Source organism: Labeo rohita, chromosome 5 (genome assembly GCF_022985175.1).
Source record: "Labeo rohita strain BAU-BD-2019 chromosome 5, IGBB_LRoh.1.0, whole genome shotgun sequence".
Taxonomy (NCBI): domain Eukaryota; kingdom Metazoa; phylum Chordata; class Actinopteri; order Cypriniformes; family Cyprinidae; genus Labeo; species Labeo rohita.
Window position 1 is genome coordinate 13,453,604 of NC_066873.1, and position 20,068 is coordinate 13,473,671.

At 35.7% G+C, this 20,068-nt stretch overlaps 1 protein-coding gene across 3 annotated transcripts in view; it reads left to right on the forward strand.

The window, feature by feature from the left end:
• LOC127165798 (uncharacterized) overlaps positions 1–19,903 on the forward strand; it is a 25,266-nt gene extending 5,363 nt beyond the window's left edge. For 2 of the 3 annotated variants that reach the window (XM_051110703.1, XM_051110704.1), the window contains exons 8-20: positions 1,041–1,396; positions 1,494–1,576; positions 2,611–2,795; positions 3,878–3,965; positions 7,309–7,494; positions 9,363–9,439; positions 12,388–12,668; positions 14,163–15,808; positions 17,000–17,152; positions 17,888–18,124; positions 18,220–18,360; positions 18,445–18,570; positions 18,714–19,903. In XM_051110703.1, the coding sequence (XP_050966660.1) occupies positions 1,041–1,396; positions 1,494–1,576; positions 2,611–2,795; positions 3,878–3,965; positions 7,309–7,494; positions 9,363–9,439; positions 12,388–12,668; positions 14,163–15,808; positions 17,000–17,152; positions 17,888–18,124; positions 18,220–18,360; positions 18,445–18,570; positions 18,714–18,860 (3,706 nt within the window). In that variant the 3' untranslated portion in view covers positions 18,861–19,903. The remainder of the gene's footprint in view (positions 1–1,040; positions 1,397–1,493; positions 1,577–2,610; positions 2,796–3,877; positions 3,966–7,308; positions 7,495–9,362; positions 9,440–12,387; positions 12,669–14,162; positions 15,809–16,999; positions 17,153–17,887; positions 18,125–18,219; positions 18,361–18,444; positions 18,571–18,713) is intronic. The other variant, XM_051110705.1, reaches the window with a different exon arrangement.
• Positions 19,904–20,068: the final 165 nt, after the last annotated feature.

The following is a 20,068-nucleotide window of genomic DNA, read 5'->3' on the forward strand; positions in this document are numbered from 1 at the left end:
TGACCGTAGCATTTAAAATAAAAATAGGAAATTAAAAAAAAATGTCAGTTCGTGGGATTACCTTTACATTGGCTGACACAGCATCAGTTTGTTTTTACGCAGCGTAGTACAGCGTTGAGCCTTATAACCAATCAAACGCATTTCTGTTGAACTTAGGAATGCATTGGCCAATCAGAGGCGCTTCGATTTGTCAGTGCTGAAACGCATCAATCAGAAGGTGTTTACATTAGTCGGCGCTGAAAACGTTTTTATTTTTTATTTTTATTTTTTAACTGAAGTTTTTGCATAACTTGCGCTAGACTAGACCAAAGAGTAGACTAACGTCATGAACATGCATAATATAATAATAAGGTGATTATAAAAATTGCCCTCAAATGTAAAAAAATGCCCCTGGAAATTAATTTAAAAAGGTGCAAATACAGGTGCAAAAATTTTTTTTTTTTTTTTTGACTCTGATCAGTTTATTGTTCTCAAGTAAAAGTAAAGACATTTGTAATATTTTGTTAAATAAACTGAAGAATCCTGAAAAATATAAAATGGTTTCCACAGAATTTTTAAGAAGTATTATTTTCAACATTTATAATAATAACTGTTTTTTCAAATCATCATATTTGAATGATTTTTGAAGGATCATGTGACACTAAAGACTGGAGTAATGATGCTGAAAATTCAAATAAAGAAAGAAAAATAAAGTATATCACTATAAAAATCAATTGTAGTAATATTCCACAATTTTACTGTTTTCATTGCATTTCACTGTTTTTCAAGTAAATGCAGCCTTGCTGAGCATGAGATACTTATTAAAAGAAAAAAAAAAAGTCAAAAAAGTAAAAACCTTGATTACTCCAAAATTTGAACGGTAGTGTAGATATTCATTATTTCATTTTACTTTAGATTTATTTCAGTTTTGTAACAATAACAACACTGTTATGCAACCGTTTTAATGTGTGATTTTTTTATCCATGCTAGCATCACTCTCATCTGTAATCAGTCTGCTAGTACTTGGATTCCTAACACATCTGCCATCTTTGAACCAGCAGAGCTGAGCAGGTGGATCAGGGCTCAGGCACACTGGGTGAAGCTGGCAGTCCTGTGAGTGCAGCTGATGTGAGCTGGGCTCAAAACGCTCTGGCAACTCACACACACAGAGAGGAGGCTCTCAGGAAGACAATCAGTGCTCTAGATACACACATGGACGATGAGGCAGCCTGGCTGCGAATCACAAACCACAAAGGGGCTCTGAGACAGTCACAGCCCGCTGGACAGGGCATCTGTGGAGCCAAATCAAGAGAAACTCTGTCTGATACTGCATCTCTGGATACAGACACAGAGACAGACCACAGACAAAAAAGAGTGAGCATTAAAAAAGAGATTAAAGATGAAAAAGATGAAGTAGGTGTGTGCTCTTAAAGTATATGAATCAGGCATTAGGTATTTAAAATCTTTGAAAGAAATCTAGCGTTTTTTTAATATGTATATATTATGCACTGCAGATTTTGGACCACAAAATGACCAGACAGAAAAAGGACAAGAGGAGCAAAGTGACAGCAGTGAGAGCACTGACTCCACAAGCAAGGTGATCAATTAAATAGCTTTAAAGGGGTCATCGGATGCAAAGTTCACGTTTACATGTTGTTTGAACGTTAATGTGTGTTGGCAGTGTATGTACAAATCTACCCTATAATGATAAAAATCCATGCTTAGATGCCTGTCGGTGTGGCGTCACACTGACACAGGCTGCTCCCATGGTAGTTGGTTGACATGAGCGTCTTACCTCAGACCAACCTTAAATCAGCAGTAACAGTCCAACCTCCATTGTTTCGATGCCAGAGCAGGCATGTAAGTTAGACAAGAATATCTCCGATTGAGCGACTGAGGTTTTGTGTTGATGGATGTAATAATGGTCATAGTGGTCGTCATTTACTTCCGACATCTGAGCCGCTGAAGATGCAGTGGATTATGTTTGTTTGTGAAGGGAATGCACCTCCCGATCTACATATATCCATCTATATTTGCGCGAATCATTCGTGATCCAGCTTCACTTATGGCAGAAGTGAGTATAAGGGTTTTTTTTATGAATCTTTATGATTGTCTTTCCTAATAACGTGCTAGTTAGCAATTTTAGCAGCTAAATGTGGCTAAAGTAAACAGGCTCGTCACTCCACCGAGAGAAGAGAGGGGCGGGGTGAGCAGAGCTCATTAACATTTAAAGCAACCTCAACCAGAACAGGATGATTTTTGCAGAGCTGATTTTGGCAAGTTAAAAATGGTTTTGTTGTACACAACCATTGAGAATTTTTAACCAAAGTATATTATAGACTGTTCATTAAGATCCTAAAGAATCATATCAGCTTCGTGCATCTGATGACCCCTTTAAATTAGGGAACTTTTGGGTGTGTGTAATTACTCATTTAGTGCTGTGGTGTTTATTGAAATACCATGCAATACCATACAATATATTGTCACTATACCATTGTGCTTCCTATAGGATAGACTCTCTCTAGCACAGTTACAAAAAGCAAATATGCATTAAAGGCAGCGCAAGGTAAGTGTATGTCAAAGTATTGAACGCACATTTATGTCTGGCTCCTCTATTAATGCGATTTGTAGTGGAGTGAGCTGAGTGAGTTGTACAGCCAGCAGCTCCACAGCCACCTTTCTCTGGCCCAGAGCCAGCAGTTCCTGAGGGAAGAGGAGCTGAGGGCACGGCAGTACAGCGCCCTCTTCAGGCTCAGAGAGAAAGCGCTCTGGGAGAAGACCCAAGCTGAGCTTGACTGGTTGGAGCACTGCAAAAAGTGAGTAACAGAAGACTTGTAATGACGCTACATGATCAGAAAACTAAAAAGATTCTGTTAAACTTACATTATAAAAGGATGTAGTTGGATTATTGATGCAAATGAGGATTACTAGAAAGATATAAAGAAAGGATAAATATAGAATGGATAAGAAAAGCAACATTGTGTTAGCAGTGGCAGAACCTTATTATCACATTAGGCTGCTGATCATCACGTGCGCAGTTTGCACCTTTCACAACACCACTCTTGTCACAAGATGAACATCTTTAACCTTTGATTCAGTAGTACAGAAAATACGTGTGTCATTATGTATTATTGCTTTTTAAATTTTATTTGCATGTGTAGCCTTGAGGTGATTTATTACCTGAGCTGATTACATTTTAGTAAATATTTAGACATCCCTACCTCCCATTACCGGATGAGCAATACCACATTTCACTCTGTAGCATCATAGAGTAAATGTTAGTAATTTCATTTCTTTTCTTTTTTCTTTTTTTTTAACACTTATCCATATAAGCAAATATTTTGGTATATGCGACCCTGGACCACAAAACCAGTCTTAAGTAGCACAGGTGTATTTGTAGCAATAGCTAACAGTATATTATATGGGTCAAAATTACTGATTTTTCTTTTATGCCAGAAATCATTAGGATATTAAGTAAGGATCATTTTCCATGACGATATTTTGTAAATTTCCTACTGTAAATATATCAAAAAGTAATTTTTGATTAGTAATATGCATTGCTAAGAACTTCATTTGGACAACTTTAAAGGCGATTTTCTCAATGTTTAGATTTTTTTGCACCCTCAGAATCCAGATTTTCACCTAGTTGTTGAATCCGCCAAATATTGTTCTATCCTAACAAACCATACATCAGTGGAAAGCTTCAGATTATTCAGCTTTCAGATGATGTATAAATCTCAATTTCAAAACACTGACCCTTATGACTGGTTTCGTGGTCCAGGATCACATATAGACTAATATTTTAAATATGTATGTCTATATATATTTTTGCTGTTATTGTTGCAGCCATTGTATGTAAAATGTCCATATTGTTATATAACACACTTGTTTTCATTAGTTGTGGAACAGCAGAAGATGATATACTTGCTTTGACTAAACTCAAGCAAAAGCAGAAGAAAGTCATTCACAAGTTCCAACAAGAGCAGGTGATTTTTTAAGTTTGGGGTCAGAAGGTTTATTTATTTATTTATTTTTTTTTCTGGATTAAGAATCTAGAAATATATATATATATATATATATATATATATATATATCAGGGTCAGAATTTCACTTTTCCATTAAGGAGCAATATTTACCCTCTGGAATTGATTTCCAGGGGCATTTTTAACATTTTGTGAGGGCAATTTTTATAATCACTTTATAATTATAAAAACCATATGTTAATCTCAAATACTTACATTTACCCGATTACATTAATCAATATTTTAAATATTAAATATTGATTTTTCTGAATTATACATGTAAAAACAAATACAAACAAATACAAAAAATACAAATACAACAGATACAGAAAACCCATTATGAAACATCATGAAAAACATCATCATAAAAAATTCAGTGAAACTGAGACAAGAAAAACATCTATGTTATTAAATAAAATGAATCCTGAATTTTATATATATATATATATATATATATATATATATATATATATGGACAAAAATACCGGCACACTTGCAATTCTGTCAGAAAATGCAACCCTTCTCTCAGAAAAAATATTGTTTTGGTACTCGCATGTTTTTTTTTTTTTTTTTTTTTTTTGTTTTCATTGTAACAACACAGAAAACAGAGAAGAAAAGTCAAATCTGATACAGTTCCACACAGAACCCTTGGCACCCTTAAACTTAATATTTGGTAGTACCCCTTTGGAAAAAATAACTGAAATCAGTCACTTCCTGTAACCATGAATGAGTTTCTTACACCTCTCTACTGGAATTTTGGACCACTCTTCTTTGCAAACTGCTCCAGGTCATTCAGATTTGAAGGATGCCTTCTCCCAACTGCTGTTTTGAGATCTCTCCACAGGTGTTCTATGGGATTCAAATCTGGACTCATTACTGACCATTTCAGAACTCTCCAGTGCTTTGTTTGTAACCATTTCTGATTGTTTTTTGAAGTGTGTTTTGGGTCATTGTCCTCCTGGAAGACCTATGACCTCTGGCTTTCTGACACTGGCCACTATGTTGCACCCCAAAATTCTTAGGTAATCATCAGATTTCATGATACTGTTCACACAGTCAAGGCATCAAGCATCAGAAGCAGCAAAGCAACCCCAAAACATCTTTGAACCTCCACCATGTTTGACTGTGTCTTTTCTTTGAAGACCTTATTTCTTTGTCTGTAAACAGTGCCATGATGTCCTTTACCAGAAAGCTCTACTTTTGTCTCATCTGTCCACAGTACGTTTTCCCAGAAGGATTGTGGTTTTGTCACATAAGTTTTAATAATTCGTTGTAATTATTCATTAATTTTGCTCTTCTGTCCACATCCAGGGAGGTTAGCTACAGTGCCATGGGCTGTAAACCTCTTGATGATATTGCACACAGTGGACACAGGAACATTAAGATCTCTGGAGATGGACTTGTAGCCTTGAGATTGTCCATGTTTTTCCACAATTTTTTCTCTTAAAATCCACAGACAACTCTTTACACTTCTTTCTTTTCTCCATGTATGACACACAACACAAAGGTTGAGTCAACTTTTCTCCATTTTAACTGGTTGCAAGTGTGATTACTATATTGCCCACACCTGTTACTTGCCACAGATGTGTCTAAATACAAATAACAGGAGCATCATATGGTTGAAAAGCAATTATTTCTTACAATTTTGACAAGGTGCCAATAATTTTGTCCAGTCCATTTGAGTTATGTGTGAAATTTTTTTATCAAGTTTGACTTTTCTTCTCTGTTTTTTTGTGAGCATGTGAAAACCAAAACATTTGCAACTGGAACAGTTTTCTGAGAGAAGTATTGCATTTTCTGACAGAATTGCAAGGGTGCCAGTATTTTTGGCCATGACTGTATATCAGGGTCAGAAATTAACTTTTCCATTAAGGAGCAATATTTGCCCTCTGAAATTGATTTCCAAGGGCTTTTTTTTACATTTGTGAGGGCAATTTTTATATTCACCTTATAATTAAAAGAGCCATATGTTGTCTTTAATGTCAAATACCTAAATTTACAAAATTACTTTAATCAATATTTTAAACTGTCAATAACAATAGACTGTTTAAAATTGTAAAATTGTAAATGTTTGCTTTTTATTTTGTAACACTGATTATTAATATATATTAATAAGATATAGAAAACAATGTAAAACATTTTAGTTTCATTTTGGGCACGTCACATTCTGGCTTAATGGACAAACATGTGAATAATGACGTTAACCAAGTCTAGCACATGTTATGCAAAAACTCCCATTATAATCATGGAAGCTGCGAAATTAATCTTTATTTACATCGTAGACATAAATAAAAAAGCTGTATTTACATGATCGCAAGTTCTCATCAACAGCTCCAGTTGATGAGATTGTCAGTGCTGACTAATCTAAGTGCCTTTGATTGGCCGAGGCATTCATAAGTTCAACAGAAATGCATTTGATTGGTTATAAGGTTCCTACACAAAACAGCACGTAAAATCAATCTGATGCAATGTGAGCAAATCTAAATGTAATTCCACAAACTTCCACTTTTCATTCATTTTTAAACTGATTAACCCCTAATTGATTAAACTGTTGTCAGTAACAATAGACTGTTTAAAATTGTGTAAAATTTAAAATTGTCACATTCTGGTTTCATGGACAAACGTGATTTATGACATTAGCCACGTCTAGCACAAGTTTAGCACAAGGCAGCTTTGGCGTTTTCAGCGCTGACTAATCTAAATGCCTCTGATTGGCCAATGCATTTATAAGTTCAACAGCAATGCATTTGATTGATTATAAGGTTCCTCACTGCACAAAACAGCGTGTAAAAGCAATCTGATGCAATGTGAGTGAATCTAAATGTAATTCCGCAAATTGACACTTTTATTCATTTTCACATTTCATTTTAATTGCGACAGCTGTAATATGTTGTTTAATTGTGCAGGGGCATTTTTTGCCCCTTTATCTTGAATTTATGGGGTATTTTTGTTCATGTTGGTGGCATTTTTGCCACAAGCCCTTGTTAATTTCTGACCCTGATATAAATGTATCATGGTATCTACAAAAATATTAAGCAGCACCACTGCAGCAACACTGACAATAACAAGAAATGTTTCTTGAGGACCAAAATCTATATATTAGAAGGACACTAAAGACATAGCAGAAATAAATTACATATTAATATATAATAAAACAGGAAACAAATTTTAAATTGTAATAATATTTACCAATAATACCATTTTACTACATTTTTGATCAAATAAATGTAGCCTTGGTCAGCATAAGATAATACAGACATTGCAAACAATAATATTTGTATTATATATGCTGATTTGTTTATGCTAGGCAGAGATCCACCACTGGCAAAACCTGTACAGATCAGGCCGGCAGCAAAGACGGTTGCTTCTCCACCATCAAAGAGACATTCTTGATATCAAACAGTCAGCTGTTCACTTCAGACAAGCACTGCAAATGCAGACTCTGCCAAAGAAAAATGGAATCACCAAGTCGGAGAACACTGCCAGCACTATGGTATTGCATAAATCAGAAATCTGCTCTTTTTCTTTAGCGATATGGGGTAAAGTCCATATGAAGCACAGCACTTGCAAGCCATTTAATTAAATAGTTTGAAGTATTTACAAAAGCAGCAGGATATTCAACAATAGTGTAATGATCGTGGATTGAATGTATTGTGAAAAGTTGGCATTTCATACCAGAATAGAAATAGATATGGATTAAGTATGGAATGACTGGTTGGAAAAGGGATTGGCGACATCAGATATTTTGAGGTGGAGCTATTACATTTTTATTAAATCTTAGGAAGATAACATTGCAAAAAATAATGTTCTTTTTTAGAATTTTTGTCTAGTTTTCAGGTACAAATATAATTCTAAAAATTCATAAAAATACTCAAAGATGCAAGGAAAACTTGAAATATTAAATCTAGCTTTCTGATAACTGTATAAAAATTAAGCGAGTTTATGCCTAAAATAAGAACAAATGTCTGATATAATATCTGATACAGTATCAAATATCTGAGAAAATGAATCTTGTTTTCATTTTGAATTAAAAATACATTTATATATTTTTTCTTTTTTTTTGAACAAACTTGCTTAAATTTTTATACAAAAGCAGACTTAATATCTTAGACCGTTTTGCTTCTCAAGCAGTGATATTTTAGTATTATATAGATACTTTTAGAGTATTTATTAATATTTTAAATTAATTACTGTTTAATTAATTAAACTGTTTTCTGTTTTCATTTTACTTTTAGTTAACATTTAGTAATTTTATTGTGGTCTTGACATTTGTGTTTTTAAATATGTCTACTTATTATTTATAGATTTTTATTTCAGATTTAAGTTAAACAAATGTCAGATCAAGTTAAACAAATGAGAAACGCATTAAAATAATAAAATTGCTTATTTTATTTATTCGCTATAGGTAATTACAATAACACTGCTCTCTTGTAATTGGTTCTTGATTTAGGAACATTTAGATATTTATACCAGAAAAATAAATAAATAAATAATAAATAAATCAATAATACCAAACAAATGTGTCCCCTGGCAATATTTGTCCCGTGGAATTGATTTCCAGGAGCATTTTTACATTTGTGAGGGCAATTTTTATAATCACATTATTATTATAAAAACTATATGTTGTCTTTAATGTCAGATACTTACATTTACCCAATTACTTTAATCAATAACAACAGACTGTTTAAAATTGTATCCAAATTATAGATGTAAAAACCAGGAGCTCATAGGGCTGAATTATTGCTCTTTATATTGTAATAATGATTATTAATATTGATACAGAAAATAATATAAAATGTTTTTGTTTTGTTTTGGGCACATCACATTCTGGCTTCACAGACAAACATGTCGGTCCATGGCGTTAGCCAAGTCTACAGAAGATATGCAGACACAAGTTATGCAAAAACTCCCATTATAATCACTGAAGCTACAAAATTAATATTTTACTTACATCGTATCTGGACTGTGTTGTTACGAGGGAGCTCTCATTAACAGCTCTGCCATTTTCAGCACTGACTAACCTAAGCGCCTCTGATTGGCCAGTGCATTCCTAAGTTTAACAGAAATGCGTTTGATTGGTTATAAGGCTCAATGCTGCGTAACAGTGCGTAAGATCACTCTGATGCAGTGTGAGCAAATTGAAATGTAATTCCGTGAATTGACACTTTTTATTTATTTTTACATTAATAGGGTCAGTTTTGATTTCATGTTGACTTTAAAAAAAGTCCAAAATGCAACAGTTCCCAGTGTTGTCACTGCAACAATGTGATGAACTGAACAGCAGTGCAAAATCGTGTGGTAATTACCTAATGCTTAGATGCCACATTTAGCAGTTCTGATTTTTATGCTGATGTTTTGCAGGAGGAAGAGGGTGCTATGCAGCCTGGGATTAAGCCAGATGCTAGAACCTCAGATGAAGCACCAAGAGAGGAAGGGAGGCAAGTGTGATCACTATTATTCCATCATTTATCATCGTACTCTCTCACAGAGGAGTAGTGGGATGCTTACTTCCCATATACAGTAAGCGGAGGCAGTGCCAACACATTTATGTAGGGTAGCACCTCAAGAGGAAATACTGCAGTGCACCACTTACTGTCTGGCAAATCCTGCATGACACACAGCAGAGGAGGAGACATGGCAGAAGTGTGTGCATATCATGAGCTTGTTATCTACAACATTTACTGTCTGTCTTGGCTATGATGCACCACTCAGAGTAATTACCCTTGGAAAGAGAGAGAAATGGAAGGAAGTCGGTGAGATAGAGTGGAGATAGATAGATTGACTGAGAGTCCGAGAGAGAGAGCGAGGAGGGGGAGGCTGGATGGGAGGAGAGAGTTATTGGATGAAAGAGAGAGAGAGTGAGTGAAGCAAGCAGGAGGAAGTTAAAGAGAATAAAAAGAGGGCATAGCCGTAGACAGAGATGCAGGATGACTGCTCTCTCAGCCACCGGCTCGACTGCAACTGCGAGTTGACACGATATTTGGGGAGTGGCAGCAGCGTCTCGCAGGGGACCTGAAGGAGGACAGTCTACTGTTCCTCTGGCTGCTTGCTCGTGACTGAGCCCCTTTGTGATGGCATTATGCCAGTCATGAACAGGTCAGGGTAGGTGGACGGCATTTCTCTCTCTCTCTGATTCTCTGATTCTCTTTCACTTTCTCTGTTTGCATGAGTAGGCATTAGTTCTGTGTTAGTTATATAATTTCAATCAAATTAAAGCAGTAGTTCACTCAAAAATGAACATTCGAAGTACTCACTTATGTACATTATTTACTTTTTCCAAGTAATTACAATGAATGCAGACTGAGGCTTTTGTATGAAGCTGAAAGCCTCAGTCCAGCCTTAATGTAATTGCACAAAATTACAAAAAATTATTCTATTAGATCTTTTATTTCAGATGATGTCTTTTCTTTCTTATGGGATAAAGATGCCATTGTTAGCTGGAAAAAACTGATGTTATAATTATATGGGTAAAGTTCAATTTGTTAACATTAGTTGATCAATTGACCCTTCGCAATGACCCGCCCCCCCTTCGTTACTGTTACTATGTCCGAGCAAGCCATGGCGTTCTCACGCTACACATCATGTTCTCACTCAGCAAAGAGGACACTGACAACGCGCCGACAGACAAGACACAGCAGGTTACTTTTGGTGTGAAGTCTCAGCTTTCAAAATTTTAAGAAATTCAAACTATAAATACCATTTTGTGGCTCTTTAATTGCTGAATGTGTCGTGACAGATCACCGTAGTGCGTCAGTTCAAGCTGCAGGTGAACTGATCGTCTTTTCACGTTTACAAGTTCAAGCACAAAATAAACATGAATGAACATCAGAAGGTATTTTATTTCAACCTCAGAAAGATGTGAATACAGTCAAGTTTCAATCCACTGAAGTAAATCTACTCTCCTGTCTGGTTTGTTTGTTGGACGTAATTTCTGATTCTTTGTTATGATTGGTCAGATCACCTGTCAATCAAACTCCCTGCGAAGGGTCAATTAACAATACTTTTACAGTATTTATTAATCTAGCTTCATTTATGTTTACATACACTCTTATTGATGGTTCCATATAGAATATTTAACGTTATGGAACTTTTCCACTGCACAGAAGTGCGCTGGAGGATAAAATGTTCCGTTCAGTTTCCGCCACTGAAAACAAAAAAAAAAAGGTTATTGTGACAATTCTGAGAAATGAAGTCAAAATTGTGAGACATAAACTCGCGATATAAAGAATTTTCTCAGAATTGCGTGATATAAATCCGTAATTGCGAGTTATAAAGTCACAAATTGTGTAACATAAACTCGCGATTGTGAGTTATAAAGTCAGAATTGTGATATAAACTCACAGTTACGAGAAATAAAGTCAGAATTGCAAGATAACTTTTTACTTTTTTCTCACAAATGAAGTTTGTATCTCGCAATTCTGACTTTTTCTCACAATTGCAAGTTTATATCTCAAAATGCAATTCTGATTTTTTTTTTTCTCAGAATTGTGAGATATAAACAAGTTATAACTGATATATTGGGAACTGACTGATATATTCTTCTGACTGATATATTCTCAGAATTGTGAGTTTATTTCTCACAATTCTGACTTAATAAACTCGCAATTCTGAGAAAAAAAGTCATAATTGTTTATATCTTGCAGAATTTTGAGTTTATTTCTCAGAATCGCGAGTTTGTCTCTGAGATTTGTCCCAATCAGGACCTTATAACTCACATTTGCCAGTTTATATGACACAATTCTGACTTTATTTCTGAGTTTAGTATCTTTAGAAATGAGTTTTTATCTCACGCAATTCTGAGAAAAAAGTCAGATTGTGAGATAAAAAGTTGCAATAACTTTTTTTAATATATTTTATTCAGTGGCAGAAACAGGCTTCCATTAAAAAAATTGCATACTGTAGGATTTGCTTTGAAAACAATTTTCATTCAGAAATTGCTAGTAAATTGTTAGAAACAGCAACACACTGAATTAAACATGATATTTTGAAATACTAAAAAAGTATCTGCTGATATGCTTATAACATACTTTAAAAATTGCAATTAATTATGCAATTAGTTTCCACAAAGTGGAAAAAGGTTCTTCAAAATATTCTTCACGCTAAGAAAAAAAAATGTTGACTGAAAGGTTTCTTGGGGAACCCAAAATAGTTATTCTACTGCATCACTACAAAAACATATACTAAGACATTTTTAATATTTAAAGTTGTAAAAATTTATTTTAGTAAGTCTATTAATAATGAACAGTACTTTTTTTTTAGTTAAAACTAACCTTGATTAATAAATCATCTAAAAATATTATTCATTGTTAGTTCATAATATGTGTTGTAAAATGATTGTAAAATGAAGCCTCAAATGTGAGTGCAAACTTTACTTGTTTTCCTTCAGCTTGTTGAGTAAGGCAGGTTTGAGGAGGCTGTTGTCATCAGATGAAGTGTGGACGTTAGGAAGGAAGAGGAACCAAGTGGAATTCGTCCCGGCCGAGCAGGATATTCTGCAAGTCACAGAATCAAATAATCCTTCAGCCATTCCCTCTCACAGATACAGCCGACAGAACCAAGCTTCTCTTCATCTTATCAGTCCAGAAAGAATCAGCAAGACCGAAGGTGGAAGCACTTCATGTCAGCGTGACTCTGTGAAGGCTCTGAAATCAGGAGCTGAAGTTAATGGTGGGTAGAGGGTTCTTTTGGGATTTTGAAGCTTACCGTAAACACGTCTCTTAATAGAACGTTAAGTTATCAGGCTTCATCTTCATTCCACCGGTCAGAAAAAGTAGTCAGACATCATACGGTCTGATTTTACTTTTTCTCTTTGATAGATGTTTTCTGTTGTTATTGAGTGGACTGCAATTCACAGTGAGCTGATTTACAGTATGTCTAGTTTCTGCTGACTCATGCTGTGAGCAGAATGACTCATTGCCCATACTGATTTACTGTGGCATTTATAGCATATGACTGCACATAAACAATGCAAAACTGGAAAACAGTTACACTGTCGAAAACTCTGAGCCAGTCCTAATGGGATCAAAGAGAGGTTCTCTTAGAATCAAATAATATATATTTATTGGATTCTACAAATAAGACTACATTAACTCAAATTTGAAGAAAAAATATAGTTTTCCCTGGTTACTGTTGCTCAGGATGTCCCATTGGAATTAAAGTGTTAGTTCACCCAAAAAAGAAAATTCTGTCATTAATTACTCACCCTCATGTTGTTCTGAACCCATAAGACTTTTGTTCATCTTGAGAACACAAATTAAGATATTTTTGATGAAATCCGAGAGCTTTCTGAACCTGCATAAACAGCAACGCAACTGACACGTTCAAGGCCCAGAAAGGTAGTAAGGACATTGTTAAAATAGTCCATGTGATTGTCCACGGTATTGTCCACTTTAAAGGCATCCTGGTTTCACCTTTTAATGCAGAAGCTGACAAGCACCCTTGTTGTTTGTGAACAGAAGCCAATAAGTCCATTTTAGCCATTTGGCATGTAATCACATCCATATAATCTATGGCATCTATGTCATCAGAGGTGATTACAAATATTAAACAAGGGTTATTAAACTCTAAAACATGAAATGTGGAGTTACCTGCTTTTGCCAAAAAATGACTGCTGAAATTATGTGTTTTTACTATAAAACTAACTTTTAATATGTAAAAAAAAAAAAAAAACTTTCAATGAACTTTAATTTTGTAAATTACCTGTATTTAAGTTATTACTTAATCAAAACAACCCAGCTACAGTTTGATTGATATTACTTGAAATGCGCAATTAAAAAAAAAGTGATTTCTGAAAATAAATCGTTTTTGCAAATGAACTTTTTTTGCGAAAGTTTTTTTTTCTGTTTCCTGTCAGTCTTCGACGTGTGTACCACCCATGCACACGTATGCTTTGTGGTACACATTGAAGACCGCCAGGGATGAGATAAAAAGTTGTTATTTTTGTGCAAAAAGCTGTCAGATTTCATCAAAAATATCTTAAATTGTGTTCTGAAGATGAATGAAGGTGTTATGGGTTTGGAACAAAAAGAGGGTGAGTAATTAATGACAGAATTTTTTTATTTTTGGATGAATTATCACTTTAAGGTCGGGGCTTAGCAAAAGCTCTGTTAGGATTGGTTCCAAATTCCATATTTGATAACACTTTCAGAACTTTGCTTTCAGAACAAGACACTCAGAAGAAGGTGCAAGGGCTTTACGAAGACACCTGCACACTCAAGAGAGAAAGACCACAACATCCAGTCGAAGTGCCAATGAAGCCGGTATTAAATATCCCGCATTTCACACTCAACCATGAGCCTCATTCAGATTCACTCAGAGCCCCAATAGTGTCCAGTTTGTCATCTGACAAAAAAGATGATCTCCGACTGGACTCTAAGAAACCCAAGGAGCATGAGGACATAAAGACAACAAACTTGGTCAATGGCGGCGCAACACCAGACACCACAGCTCTAAATGTACAGAACAATCAAAGACTGCACAGTGTGCTTACGCTGAACAACAACCACAATATCTGTGACCAGAACGCCGGAGGGCAATGGAAGTCATCTCTTTCATACTCCAAAACCAACGAGTTTCCTGAACAAAAAACTCAGGCGTGTACAAATGAGACCGTCACAGACAATTCACTTATTGAAAACTTAATACTGGAAGCAGTAAGTGTGGAAATAAGAAAGACTGAGGATAGTCCATCTTGTGACGTCAGTCTGTCTGAGATAGATGAGAAGTCAGAGGCAATTTCGTTTCATAGTGAAGCACTTGCTTGGTCTGAGGAAGAAAGGGACTGTCTCGATGAGGGGAAGACTGAAGCAACTCAAGCAAGTAGTTGTTCTTTAGTTTTTGCAGAAAAGTACACTGTGGTAGCAGACGATTCTCAGCCTTATTTGAACAATAAACAGGAAGGACGCTGTTCACCACCATGTTACGAAAGACAACCGACTGTAGAGTCGACCCTGTCAGAAATTCTCTCTCCTGTAGATGAAGTTTTGTCTTACGGAAGTGCAGAACTCCCTCCTTCCGTTAAAGGAGGAGCCGCGTCAGGTTTTGACAGCTACGGTTGTCCTCCTCCTCCTCCTGCCTTTGAGATTATTACATGGACCAGTGAGGATGAACTTCCAGCTCCACCTGATTCTGTAGAAGATCTCTCAATTAACAGTGAGAACCTCCCTCCTCTCCCTGTGGACTTCTCTCTGAAAAGAAAAGAGTCTCAAAGTCTAGACTCGAACAGTCTGAGGGAAAAGGAGGTAAACAATGATACTAATGGAGCTCTCTGTGAGGACAACGACTGTTCGGAGTACACCAGCTCACTTCCTGAAGATGTGAAAAATGAAATCTCGGATCCATTGTCAACCTTTCAAATTGGAGACAGAGTTCTTGTGTGTAACTCCAGACCGGGTGTGCTGAAATATAAAGGTTTTACGGCATTTGCCAATGGGTTTTGGGCTGGTGTTGCATTGGACGCCCCTAATGGAAACCACAATGGAACTTTCAGAGGTGTGAAGTACTTCAGCTGCAAAAAAAGCCACGGTGTCCTGGTCAGAGCTGAGGACGTTGCTCCTATACACAGAGAACATGGTAGTGATGTAGAGACTGGGGTGGATGAGGATCCGTTCTCGGATGAGGAGCCGCCTAGGGCAAAGAGAGATAAACAGCAGAAGGACACATCGTCGGCAGATGGACAAAGAGGACGTACACGTAGTCAGTGTCCTCCTAGAGATGAGACCACATGCATACAACAAAAAGAACCTCAGGAAGACACGTCAGATGAAGCAGGAAACCTTTCACATGTCTCTAAAATGCCCACGCCAAGTGTAAGTAACTCCAAACACTTAAAGGAATAGTTCACTCAAAAATGAAAATTCTGAAACCATTTAATCACCCTCATGTCATTTCAAACCAGTTAGACTTTATTCTTTGGAATGCAAAATGAGATAAGATAAATGTTGCTCTTTTGCATACATTGAAAGTATGTACACTACCATTCAAATTTTTTAGGTCAGTACGATTTGTTTGGTGGCACAGCAACAATGATAATGATAAGCCTTATGTACTAATTTGAGGACATAAGTCTCTGCTTAAAATGCCTGACAGATAACTTTTCATAGCTTGCTAAAATTGCCACTTTTAGGGTATGAGCCAAATGCGCCATTTTTGTGTTTGTCCTTTTAAATGCAAATGAGCTGGTGCTCCTGGCCCCCTCTTCAGCAGAGGGCGTGGCTTCAAGAGCTCATGCTCTGGCATACAGACACGCACTGAAAATGTCAGAAACTCTGAGTAGCAGTGTTCAGCCTTATATGTTCGACCCAGAATCCGTTTAAAAGTCAGTCATCTGATTGTACTGTGCGTAATGCACGTTTATGAATGACACAGTCTGAGAGCACGGCGTGATAAAAATAACAACATAGCTGCTCTCATGGTGCCATCACGTGCTATTACAAACTTTAGAAATCTGGAATCGTGTGTTCAGACTGTTTATGATTTATTGGGATTATAAAAAATAAGGGTGTGGATTTTTACCATTAATGGCTGGTTCAAACACTTTATAAAAGTGATTTTTTTTTTGCATAATATGTCCCTTTTAAATGGGACATTGTTTTTTTCCCCATTTTCCACAAGCTGGTATGATTCTTTAGGGTCTTCATAAAATGTTTGCATTCCTCAATGATCGTGTAAAACGACACCTTTTTACTTTGTCAAAAACAGCTCTGTTCACAGCAACCTGTTTTGGTGCATGTCTCTTTAAATGATAATGAGCTTCGTTTTTTTGTGTATTCAGTGGTGCATTACCATAAAAATCAAAACGAATCCACTGGCAACTGTATCATTTTATTGTATGGAAAAGAACAGCATCAACATTCTTGCAAACAGAGTCATACAAGCATTGAATAACATGAGAATGATTAAATGATGACAGAAGTTTCATTTTTGGGTAACTGTTACATTAACAAACTTCATATATCACACAGTAATTGTACCTGTTACTAAGCGCCTGTATTTTACAGACCGGCGTTGAGCTCCATCATAATGGACAAAACAGGAATCATGCAGATGCTAAACTAACAGAAGAGCTGGATAAAGATGGAGTTCACTGTGCTCAGGATAACAGAAAGAGACAAAGGATTAAATCAGTGCACGACAAGCAATCTACAGATACTGTAAGTTGCCAAAACAACTACAGAATTTGCTTTAGTGAAGAATGAAGTGTCTGTGTACAATAATACATGTGCATGACATTTTCTATTACGGAGTGTCTCTTTACACTAAGTGCAAATAGCCTGCCTTGTTGGCCGAAGCTATTTACACTAACTCCACCCACGAACACTGCAAAAGATGATTACCAAACAATGGCTTTAGTGGTGTACGTGATAAAGTGTGTGCTGTGGTCTTTTTGATGCAAGCGACCGAGTTCGAATCCACTTTTTGCCAAACTTTTTTTCACCCTTTTTCAAATCTCATATTACTTGCTTTTATGGTACTTTCAATAAAAATTAAGGAAATAATCAAAGTTAAAAATAAAGTGTTGGGTAGGGTTGGGGTAGATGTAGGGAGGGCTTTATTGTCCCAATAAGGTGGAATTGATTTAACAATATGAATTAAAATTATAATTTGCACTCAATATGTTATTATTGCATACTGGTTTATAATGTACTACAATACTGAGGTGCAGATGGTTGCCACTATTTGCAATAAAACATCAGAAAATACTGTTAGTTTAACAGTAGTTTAGTGTAAATAGAATCAATTGCTAAGAAAATATGCTATATTCGCTTAGTGTAAATAGCATCTAATTGCTATCTGCACTCAGTATGAATAGCTTCTATCGCTATTTACACTTAATAGGCACTGCTTTTTTGTTATTATTACTGCACTTTTCTCTTTTTGATACTCAGGATATCAGAAAAAGTGAGGATGGTCATTTTATGCCATGTGTGTTGGAGCAGTGGCATCAGGCCCAACCCGACACTCCACCAAAGATAAAGGTGCCGCCCCATGAAGACGCCATCGTCTACAGATTAGTGGATTCTGCAGTGGAGATTCTGTGTGGCCAAGCGAATGAAGACACACTTGACCTTTACGAAACACCAAGCTATTTATTAGATGATGATAGTCGCAAACGTTATCGGCAGGTTAGTCTATAGGAACATAACAGATGACTATAAAAATGCTAAATGAATGAGAGAAACAAAGCTTTAATCTAAACCTGATTCATTTTACACTGTAGGTGATCTTTCAGTTAACATCTGATGTACTTCATGAGATTTGGAGTGACCTGTTAAGGACAAAACAATCTGCCCAGAATGTAGATGATCAATCCCTGATGTCAGCTTTGCAATCCAGTCAAATTTCAGTCACATTTTTAAAGGTAATTTTATTTTATGTTAAGATAACATTTTGATTAAGGTATTTTAAGAACATTTACAGTATGTTAATCTAATGTTATTTACAGGCTGCTGTGAGAAAAGAAACACAGAAAATTCTGAATTTAGAGCGAAGCGAGCAACAGATGACAGAGATGCTCCAAAAACTGTGCAAATACTGGTACGCCAAGAGAGACAGAGTGGACTTTATACTGGTGTGTGTAAAGGCACTCCTATAATAATATGCTTGCTTATGAAATTAGTGGTCTTGGTGTAACCTTGGCTCAAGTATTATTTAAGATCGCAGTATATGACAGTAGAACTAAAAAATGTCTCAATTTGTCTTTTTATCTTCTAGATTCAGGAGCTTCATAATGAGGAGAGAACTTGGCTAGACTACAGAGCTGACCAGTACACTGTGAAAATGCATCTGACTGAAGAGATTTTCAGCCTTCTTTTGGATGACACAATACTAACCCTAAATCATATGCACTTTTCAACATAAATGACAAATTTCAGAACTTGCATCTTTGATATGTTTTTAATTTCTTTTTGGGTGAATCTCACAAATCCTGTCAAGAACATTTTTAAGTCATGTTTCACAAATTATATTTTGCTTAACATCAATGTATAAACCCATAAACCTGTTGCAGGACCATGAAGTTTTCTTGGAATATGAAATTATTTTCATGACAATTAAGCAGATTTTAACCTAATTTCAACTTTTGCAATTACTGTAGACTAAGGTAAAAAATGATATTTGAAATACTGAAATTATAAAGTATTTATTTATACATTATAAGTATAAGTAATAAGTATTCATACGTTATATTAGTATCGGTCGTACTGCTTCTGATTTAAAAAAATAATGTTGTTTGTTTAGTTTAATGAACTAAAAATTATACTGTATCCACCTTTTTTCCCCTAAGACTGGGTGTGACCATTTGTAAATTTTATGGGTCTGGCTTCCGGTGTCATCCGCATCCAGCTATTTTTAGACAGCTTAGTACAAAACAGCTCGTTTTGCAGCTTGATATTGCATATTGGTGTGTCTTACCATACTATTTTAATGTATTATCTTAATTATGAGCACACTGGTTTGTGCAAACTGTTTTACCGTTTACTGCACGTTGATATTCTTCTCATTATTTCCCTATTGCGGCTAATGAACCGGAAGTCTCACCCATAGGCTTACTTCCGCATTAAAGAAAGAAGGTGAATAATGAGAACCTGCAAATCATCATGTAGGATAATGGGAATTACAAAAAAAAAAAAAAACACAGAGACGAAATGTGTTTAATGCCCATACAATGCGACCAAACGCACATATCAAAACTATAATAAAAAATAAATATATAAAAAAGCATTTTTTTTTCTTTTGATTTTCTGGCGGCTGGTTACATCAACCTGTTTTTTGTGAGATTTACTCGTTTTTATTCACTAATATTTTAATCATTATTTTAATGATTTTTAAATCCAAATCAATGTGTTCAAAATCAAAGTGTTTGTATTGAACTACAGTACAATTAATAATGAAATATATTTCATGCACAGCAACACGTGTGGTGGTTTTTTTTTTCCAAATAATGATAAAAGCAATATAAAGAACTTTCAGAGTAGCATACGCCGCACCGCATACATGATATGCGTCGCTCATACGCAGATAGGATGCGCAAGATAATCGTATGCGTCCTCGTAGCGCAGTGACGACGC